Consider the following 10,000-nt stretch of genomic DNA (forward strand, 5'->3'; position numbering starts at 1 on the left):
TTCTATATCACTAAATAAGTTATATTCCAAAAACTCACACGCAGGTTAAGAAATCTGAGATCTTTTAATAACTGAGCGAATGTCTTTGTTTGACATAGTATTGAAAAGACTTTGGTCAACACATAAGTTAGTGTTGTCATAAAGAGGAGAGTCTGAAGAGCCTTCAGGGCCAGACTTTACTGAAGGTATTGTGTTTTGATGAGGGTGTTGTGATGACGAGGCGGAGGGGGCGGGGCGCTGCACACATTAGTGAAATGACCCGCGCCTCAGCCAATGGCGCGCCGCCGTTATTATGCTAATGCGCCCGTGGCCGCGGACTCGCTCACTCGGAGCCTTTGTGTCTGGCGGAATAAATCGCGCACGGAAGCGAGAATGTGACGCGAGCCGCTTGTGCTCGACGCGTTTGACGGGCGGATAGCATGAATCCTCCGTGTTTCGCGGTGGCGATGGACGTCGGTGTTTGTCGGCTGAGGAGTTTCTCCATCTCGTTCCTGTCGTCGGTTCTGAGCGCCGAGAGCTCGACACCCGTCAGTCTAGAGAACAGGTGACGCGGAAAACCCCTCGGTTACCGGGGATCGTGATCAGAATGAATGAATAACGCGTTTCTTCTTCTTCTTCTCCTCCTCAGTTCCTCCGGAGCCGGTGTGGTTGCCATCGACAACAAGATCGAGCAAGCCATGGTGAGTTCAGCTCATGCGCGTGCACGGCAGCTTTACACACACCGCGTTATTGTTTATGATAAAGTCACATATAGATCTCTGGAGGCTGTGAGTGTGTGTGTGTGTGTGTGTGTGTGTGTGGCTGTTGCTAGGCAAACGCTGACTCTGATGCCCTGAATAACTGAAGCTCCGCCCACTGGATGAAGAACATTCTGTTCCTCTTCTCCAGATTACACACAATCCCTGATCCATCCCAGTGGAGACACAAACACACACGGATCGATCATTCTGGGATGTTCTATAGGGGAAACACATGTGCTCAAACCTCTCCATCCCATCATCACAGCAAGAAAACATTTCAGCTGCAAAATAAACCTAGGCAACATACTAAAAAAACCAACAGAATAACAAAAACGCCAGAGAATCGCTCAATTTGATATGTGTATTGTTCATGTTCATTTATTAGACTTTATCTTAAGGTGTCATTGTTTATGTAAGAATTGAGTAATAATAATTCAGCTAGTGCACCACTAAATCTGTTTACACAGCCACAATTATATCAGAAATAGCTTTAAATATACTTATAATTTTGCTTATTATTATTATTATTATTAATGAAAAGGGGTATGATCAGTCATGTACTGTAACTGCAATCTTTCAATGGGGTAAAACCCTTTTAGACTTTATTGAATGGGAAATATATTAACCACTGAAAACTGACAGAATGATAACAAAAATCTTCCACAATAACTCTTGCTTACTGATATGAACACGTGATTTATCTTTCATCCAAAGCCACGTCAAGCAATTTTGAATCGTAGTTACAACTATTTAACTATAATTAAAAGTCACGCATTATATATTCGTTTTTGCTTACACAATAAACTGTATTTAATTGAATTCCCATTTAAATCATATTCAGGAGGAAAGACCAGTATTTGACACATATTCAATAAACTATCAGGTTATAATAGTTCACTAAAATCTTCATTACTTGAAATTAAATAAATGTTAACTGAAATTAAATAAACTTATTTGAAGCTTTAGCTTAACCTGATATGGCCTACTGACTAAAACAGAAATACAAAGTTATAAAAACTATATAGATGTTTTTAAAAAGTGAACTCTTTCGTGTATTTTTAATGTCAAAACCAAAATAATGTCAAAATGTTCAAGTGAGAGTCGGTTATGTGACGCTTAAATGCTTAATGTATTACAATTGAACTAAACTCATTAGATTTTAGGAGACTAAAACTAGACTAAAGCTAAAAACAATTCAGGCGACTAAAATATGACTCAAACTAAATCAAAATTTGCTGTAAAAATGAGCCCTTTAATAAGGCTCTGATCTACCACGTCACGTACATGTGAAGCAGATATTATAACAGTCAAATAAAGATTTTTTTTTAAAATTACGATAGATAAGGATTAAAGACTTGAGTTTATTTTAGTCTTTTTTTGTGGAGTCGGAGTCACGAACTCGAGTGCGCACCTCAGACACAGAGAAGAAGAGATTATGAATAAAGTCATTATTTGTGTGTGTGTTTGAACACTGAAGTATTGACGGAGTAAATACAGTCCAGAGCTTCAGTTCTACAGCAGAACGCCGGCTCACCATTGGCCGACGCTGGTCACATGACCCATGTGTGTGATGACCAGAGTCAGACACAGAGAAGAGATGCATGAATAAAGTCATTATGTGTGTGTGTGTGTGTGTGTGTGTGTGTGTGTGTGTGTGTGTGTGTGTTTGCGCACTAAAGTATTCTCATCTCTTCATCACATAAGGCTGAGCCGCTGGAGTCACATGACTATTGTACCGATGTCTTTACTTCCTGTCTGACCCTTGATAGTGTGCATCACTGCTGTCTATGGAGGGGTCAGAGAGCTCTGGGGTCATCAGAAATATCTCCATGTGTGTCTGAAGATGAACAATAACATGAGGAATTAATGATGCACCGAACTGACCTTTAACCTCATGACCTTACTCTAGGGTTAGGGTTCGGCTGAGGGTTATTATGCATCATTTACTGTTATTACTATGTACGTGTAACGTGTCACAAGGACACCTAAAATCTTTACCATATTATACATCTTTACTGTTTACACTGAAATTAATTTTGCTCAGAGACTCCGCCCACGCTCTTCTGATTGGCTGTGATTTTGTAGTGCTCAGACTCCGCCCACACGCTCTTGATTAGCTGTGATTTTGTAGAGCTCAGACTCCGCCCACACACTCTTCTGATTGGCTGTGATTTTGTAGTGCTCAGACTCCGCCCACACACTCTTCTGATTGGCTGTGATTTTGTAGTGCTCAGACTCCGCCCACACGCTCTTCTGATTGGCTGTGATTTTGTAGTGCTCAGACTCCGCCCACACGCTCTTCTGATTGGCTGTGATTTTGTAGTGCTCAGACTCCGCCCACACGCTCTTCTGATTAGCTGTGATTTTGTAGTGCTCAGACTCCGCCCACACGCTCTTCTGATTGGCTGTGATTTTGTAGTGCTCAGACTCCACCCACACGCTCTTCTGATTGGCTGTGATTTTGTAGTGCTCAGACTCCGCCCACACGCTCTTCTGATTGGCTGTGATTTTGTAGTGCTCAGACTCCGCCCACACGCTCTTCTGATTGGCTGTGATTTTGTAGTGCTCAGACTCCGCCCACACGCTCTTCTGATTGGCTGTGATTTTGTAGTGCTCAGACTCCGCCCACACGCTCTTCTGATTGGCTGTGATTTTGTAGTGCTCAGACTCCGCCCACACGCTCTTCTGATTGGCTGTGATTTTGTAGTGCTCAGACTCCACCCACACGCTCTTCTGATTGGCTGTGATTTTGTAGTGCTCAGACTCCGCCCACACGCTCTTCTGATTGGCTGTGATTTTGTAGTGCTCAGACTCCGCCCACACGCTCTTCTGATTGGCTGTGATTTTGTAGTGCTCAGACTCCGCCCACACGCTCTTCTGATTGGCTGTGATTTTGTAGTGCTCAGACTCCGCCCACACGCTCTTCTGATTGGCTGTGATTTTGTAGTGCTCAGACTCCGCCCACACGCTCTTCTGATTGGCTGTGATTTTGTTTTGATTTCTTATAGTGTGCTGAGACTCCGCTAGAGCTGCAACAACGAATCGATAAAATGCGATAATTAAAAGAGTTGGCAACGAATTTCATTATCAATTCATTGTGTCGCGCGACTATTAAAACATGTTTTTATTCACTTGCCTTTTTTGGCCCATTCATTTTTCAATCTCTTGCTATGTTCATTTCATTGTCAATATTTTAATCAACAACATTTTTCACAGACAAAAAACGAGACGAAAATCAAAACCAGCTTTGAATGACAAAAACTATAATATCTACTGTCATTCGGTCTTAAAGTGACAGCAGTCCATTAACCTGCTAACATCTGTGCTCTTAATGTTAATCAGAGAAAATCACCTCTTTCGTTTTAAGAAGGATTCATTATATTTATGATACATTAATTATTGAATCAATAAGGAATGTTGTTATAAAGAATGCATAGCATTCATTGTGTACTTCTTTAGGAGGAGTTTTATTTAATTGTTACATAATATTTGTTTATGTCACAGCAGTTAAATCTGTGTCTGCAGTGCATGTTTAAACTTTAATATCATTCATATTAATAGGTTAATACAGTAGATGATGTTTCTCCAGGAGTATATCATGGGTTTGGACATTTTAGAGAAATTCTTAATGCATTACAATTTAACTAAACCCATTACATTGTGTTTGTGAGTGTGTGTGTTTGTGAGTGTGTGTGTTTGTGAGTGTGTGTGTGTGTGTGTGTGTGTGTGTGTGTGTGTGTGTGTGTGTGTGTGTGTGTGTGTGCGTGCGTCTGAGTTCTAACATCCTGTTAAGTTTTCTCATTAGTATTTTTCTTTATAAAAAAATTAAAAAAAGATTTATAGATTTATTGTAGCAACCTGTGCAGTTTCTGAAGATTTTTTGCACTGTCAGTTCTGTTCTTGAATAAAGGATTGGAAATTGATGCTTTTTTTGGGTATCCAATTAATCGAAAAAATAATCGACAGATTAATCGGTTATTAAAATAATTGTTAGTTGCAGCCCTAGACTCCGCCCACACACTCTTCTGATTGGCTGTGATTTTGTAGTGCTCAGACTCCGCCCACACACTCTTCGGATTGGCTGTGATTTTGTAGAGCTCAGACTCCGCCCACACACTCTTCTGATTGGCTGTGATTTTGTAGTGCTCAGACTCCGCCCACACACTCTTCTGATTGACTGTGATTTTGTAGAGCTCAGACTCCGCCCACACACTCTTCTGATTGACTGTGATTTTGTAGAGCTCAGACTCCGCCCACACGCTCTTCTGATTAGCTGTGATTTTGTAGTGCTCAGACTCCGCCCACACACTCTTCTGATTGACTGTGATTTTGTAGAGCTCAGACTCCGCCCACACACTCTTCTGATTGGCTGTGATTTTGTAGTGCTCAGACTCCGCCCACACACTCTTCTGATTGACTGTGATTTTGTAGAGCTCAGACTCCGCCCACACACTCTTCTGATTGGCTGTGATTTTGTAGTGCTCAGACTCCGCCCACACACTCTTCTGATTGACTGTGATTTTGTAGAGCTCAGACTCCGCCCACACACTCTTCTGATTGGCTGTGATTTTGTAGTGCTCAGACTCCGCCCACACACTCTTCTGATTGACTGTGATTTTGTAGTGCTCAGACTCCGCCCACACACTCTTCTGATTGGCTGTGATTTTGTAGTGCTCAGACTCCGCCCACACGCTCTTCTGATTGGCTGTGATTTTGTAGTGCTCAGACTCCGCCCACACGCTCTTCTGATTGGCTGTGATTTTGTAGTGCTCAGACTCCGCCCACACGCTCTTCTGATTGGCTGTGATTTTGTAGTGCTCAGACTCCGCCCACACGCTCTTCTGATTGGCTGTGATTTTGTAGTGCTCAGACTCCGCCCACACGCTCTTCTGATTGGCTGTGATTTTGTAGTGCTCAGACTCCGCCCACACGCTCTTCTGATTAGCTGTGATTTTGTAGTGCTCAGACTCCGCCCACACACTCTTCTGATTGACTGTGATTTTGTAGAGCTCAGACTCCGCCCACACACTCTTCTGATTGGCTGTGATTTTGTAGTGCTCAGACTCCGCCCACACACTCTTCTGATTGACTGTGATTTTGTAGAGCTCAGACTCCGCCCACACACTCTTCTGATTGGCTGTGATTTTGTAGTGCTCAGACTCCGCCCACACACTCTTCTGATTGACTGTGATTTTGTAGAGCTCAGACTCCGCCCACACACTCTTCTGATTGGCTGTGATTTTGTAGTGCTCAGACTCCGCCCACACACTCTTCTGATTGGCTGTGATTTTGTAGTGCTCAGACTCCGCCCACACACTCTTCTGATTGACTGTGATTTTGTAGAGCTCAGACTCCGCCCACACACTCTTCTGATTGGCTGTGATTTTGTAGTGCTCAGACTCCGCCCACACACTCTTCTGATTGACTGTGATTTTGTAGTGCTCAGACTCCGCCCACACACTCTTCTGATTGGCTGTGATTTTGTAGTGCTCAGACTCCGCCCACACGCTCTTCTGATTGGCTGTGATTTTGTAGTGCTCAGACTCCGCCCACACGCTCTTCTGATTGGCTGTGATTTTGTAGTGCTCAGACTCCGCCCACACGCTCTTCTGATTGGCTGTGATTTTGTAGTGCTCAGACTCCGCCCACACGCTCTTCTGATTGGCTGTGATTTTGTAGTGCTCAGACTCCGCCCACACGCTCTTCTGATTGGCTGTGATTTTGTAGTGCTCAGACTCCGCCCACACGCTCTTCTGATTGGCTGTGATTTTCTAGTGCTCAGACTCCGCCCACACGCTCTTCTGATTGGCTGTGATTTTGTAGTGCTCAGACTCCGCCCACACGCTCTTCTGATTGGCTGTGATTTTGTAGTGCTCAGACTCCGCCCACACGCTCTTCTGATTGGCTGTGATTTTGTAGTGCTCAGACTCCGCCCACACGCTCTTCTGATTGGCTGTGATTTTGTAGAGCTCAGACTCCGCCCACACGCTCTTCTGATTGGCTGTGATTGTTCCTCATGCATACGTTGTGCTTATTGTATGACTGATATATCTATAATGAACCCTGAGTGTGATTGTGTGTGTCCATGGCTGACCTGTGCCCGTGTGCCCGCAGGACCTGGTGAAGAGCCACCTGATGTATGCGGTGCGGGAGGAGGTGGAGGTGCTGAAGGAGCAGATTAAGGAGCTGATGGAGAAGAACTCTCAGCTGGAGCAGGAGAATGCGCTGCTGAAGACCCTGGCGAGTCCAGAGCAGCTGGCCCAGTTCCAGGCCCAGGTCCAGTCCGGCTCACCCACTGCAGGTGCTCCGCCCACCCTGCCCTCCATCCCGGGCCCCGGGGCCACCGCGTGACTCAGCTTACCCCACCAACACTAGCCGATACTGTGAACGGACTCCAGCATGAACTTCATCGCACACACTGCTGTCAAGCGTCCCCCGTCCAGAGCTTCTCCGCCTCAGACAATCAGTGCTGATGGAGCCGGAGCCGGGCCGGAGCCCAGCCGCAGCCCAGCCGGAGCCGGAGTTATGACGCTTTTATTCGTTGCTGTATTATATAAACGAGCACTTTGTAGTCGTCACATGTGAATACGACCAAACGAGGGCGAATGTGAACTTTGACCTGTGGGAACCGGGGACTGTGTGTGTGTGTGGCAGTGAGAGAGCACACACACACACACACACACACACACACACACACACTTCCTCATGAACGATTAAGTTATTTGCCTTACAGTCCATCGCTCTGGTCAGTGATCGTGACCCTTGACCTCACAGTACATGCATGTTTCCTTCTAACGATGTGACGTCATGCAGTTGCACATTGACTTTAATAAATGACCGTGAAATGAACGCTGGTGTGCGCTCCATCCTCTCCACCGCTGATATTATGGGATGGCCTGTAAAATAACAGCATAGTTAGTGTGTTTTATCTGTTAGCACGGGGACTTCACACTCTCCAAACGTTATTCATATCTATATTCATACATAACTCCTCTGATTCATGGAACATACGACTCGAGTCACATGGTTACTGCTGAGAGATGTCGTTGCTAGGCAACTAAATATAGCCATGAAGACTGGAGTCGTCTGACCGATATCATCAGGTTATGGCTCATATAGTGAGAATATGCTGAAATATCAGCTCAAACTGAGCATAAATATGCAGATATTAATGAGCTGTTATAACTGCAGCAGATTCTGACATAAACACTATCAATGATAAGAGGTGTTTATATCTTCTTTCGTGACCGTTTTGGTAACATAAGACTGACATGACAGCTTCATAATTATGAATATGACGGAGTTTTTATGCATGTTTATGACAACTGTCATTCGCTCAATGTCATTTTTAACGCAAAGATGACATTATTTGAGATGTCTTTATGACAACTTGACATTACCAAGACAACATAACCTATCATAAACATGACATAGCAGATTAATGATCAAACTTAAGTATTAAAATATTAAATATAATCCAAATTAAGTGTTAATACTCTGTCAAATTATTTTATAACAGTGTCATGAATATTTTCCTTGACCTAAACTACAGTGGGACAAGTTGAATTTGTCATTAAAATGTCAAAAAAAATTGTATAACAGTGTCATAAATATTTGTATTGACCTAAACTATGAGTAAATGGTGAAACCTGTGGCTGCACAGGTCAGGTGTTCGCCATTATGATGTGTCTTAGCTAGACTTATCCATGATGTTAAAAAGCATTTCAAGAAAATATAAATGTGTGGATGCTGTAATTAACTCTTTAGGATTTTTTTTTTTAAAAACATTGTGAACTGAAAAATATTCACGACGCCGTTATAAAATATTATCGAGTATTAATGTCAAATTCAACTTGTCCCACTGAAAAAAAAAGATTTATGACAGGTTATGTTGACTTGGTAATGTCAAGACATCTCAAATAATGTCATTTTTGCATTAAAAATGACAGTTGTCATAAACATGCAATCAAACTCCTTCATATTCATGTCATGTCAGTCTTATACACACTCCCTCAAGTAAAGTTACCAACGTTATTACAGCCCATCTCCTCACTTTGATTTAATAAACTCTTATAAGACATCATCACAATCCATAACACAATGCAGGTGTCCAAACTCTTTTAAACGGCTCAGATTTGATGTGGATATATATGTGTGTGTGTGTGTGTGTGTTTTGTTTCTTGGAGACGCAACAGTTTTGACATAAAGTTGAACAATATCTGTAAAACTTTCATCAACCAGAAAGTTTGAATGGGTGAAATGTAAATATTATTAGTGAGTTAGAACTCTATTCTTATTTAAATGTGCTCTATTGATATCACCACAGGTAAAACCACACTAAATACGCTTTTCTAACTTAGTATTTCTGTCTTTCCAGTCCAAATATCTAAACGATCTTAAAATCAAGATGCTTCTACTAAGGAAAATTACATATTTGTTTTACATAAAATTACATTTAAAAAATCTAAATTAATTGCGTTTTGCTTAAAACAAGCAAAATCATCTGCCAATAGGGTCAGAAAAATTATCTTCTTTCGGTTTGGGACAGAAACATTATTATTTTTCTGACCCCATTGGCAGATAATTTAGCTTTTTATGGATAAACGCACTTCAATTTAATTTTATTTTCCAGAAAACAAGAAAAGAAGATCTAATGTAGTAAATGCGCATCTCCACCTCAAGACATGACAAAAATATTATTTCTATATCTAGAATGGCTTTATGATATTTAGTCTATAAACATTTCAATACAAATGCACAAAACTGCAAGTTTATGACACATAGTCAGAAATGTAGGTTCTCATTTGATTTAATGTGTAATGTAGACCTGAGTAATAAAGGCCAAATTGCAGACTATTTTTGTCATAAACTTGCAGTTTTGTGCAATTTGGCTTTTATTACTCATGTCTACATTACACATTAAATCAAATGAGAACCTACATTTCTGACAGATTCCCCCGGTTACAGTAAACACATGATAATGAGGTGAACTCGAACGCTTCTCATTGGCTGTTTAGTGGTCATGTGATCGAGACACTCAGCCAGTCACGTGTTTGCGCTTCAAATCTCAATATGAGAGGAAACATGAAACACAAAGACGTGGAATAAAACCTCATCATGAGAGAAGAGTGGCTGAAAGAACAGATGATGACACAAAACACACATTTACAGTCACACACACACACACACACACACACACACACTCTACACACCTCAGCAACACACAGATGTGTGTGTGGTTTGGGTTCAGTTTAGATAAG

General features: G+C 42.1%; 1 protein-coding gene across 3 annotated transcripts in view; it reads left to right on the forward strand.

The window, feature by feature from the left end:
• The window catches only part of LOC307140437 (TSC22 domain family protein 1), a 23,990-nt gene extending 14,893 nt beyond the window's left edge, over positions 1-9,097 (forward strand). Inside the window, exons 1-3 of one of the 3 annotated variants that reach the window (XM_079839992.1) lie at positions 324-544; positions 629-680; positions 6,855-9,097. In XM_079839992.1, the coding sequence (XP_079696118.1) occupies positions 420-544; positions 629-680; positions 6,855-7,091 (414 nt within the window). In that variant the 5' untranslated portion in view covers positions 324-419 and the 3' untranslated portion in view covers positions 7,092-9,097. Of the gene's footprint in view, positions 1-323; positions 545-628; positions 681-6,854 lie in introns of those variants that run through there. The other 2 variants (XM_079839990.1, XM_079839991.1) reach the window with 2 other exon arrangements.
• The last annotated feature ends 903 nt before the right edge of the window (positions 9,098-10,000 follow it).

The sequence above is a fragment of the Gobio gobio genome, assembly GCF_949357685.1.
Source record: "Gobio gobio genome assembly, chromosome: 17".
Classification (NCBI taxonomy): Eukaryota; Metazoa; Chordata; class Actinopteri; order Cypriniformes; family Gobionidae; genus Gobio; species Gobio gobio.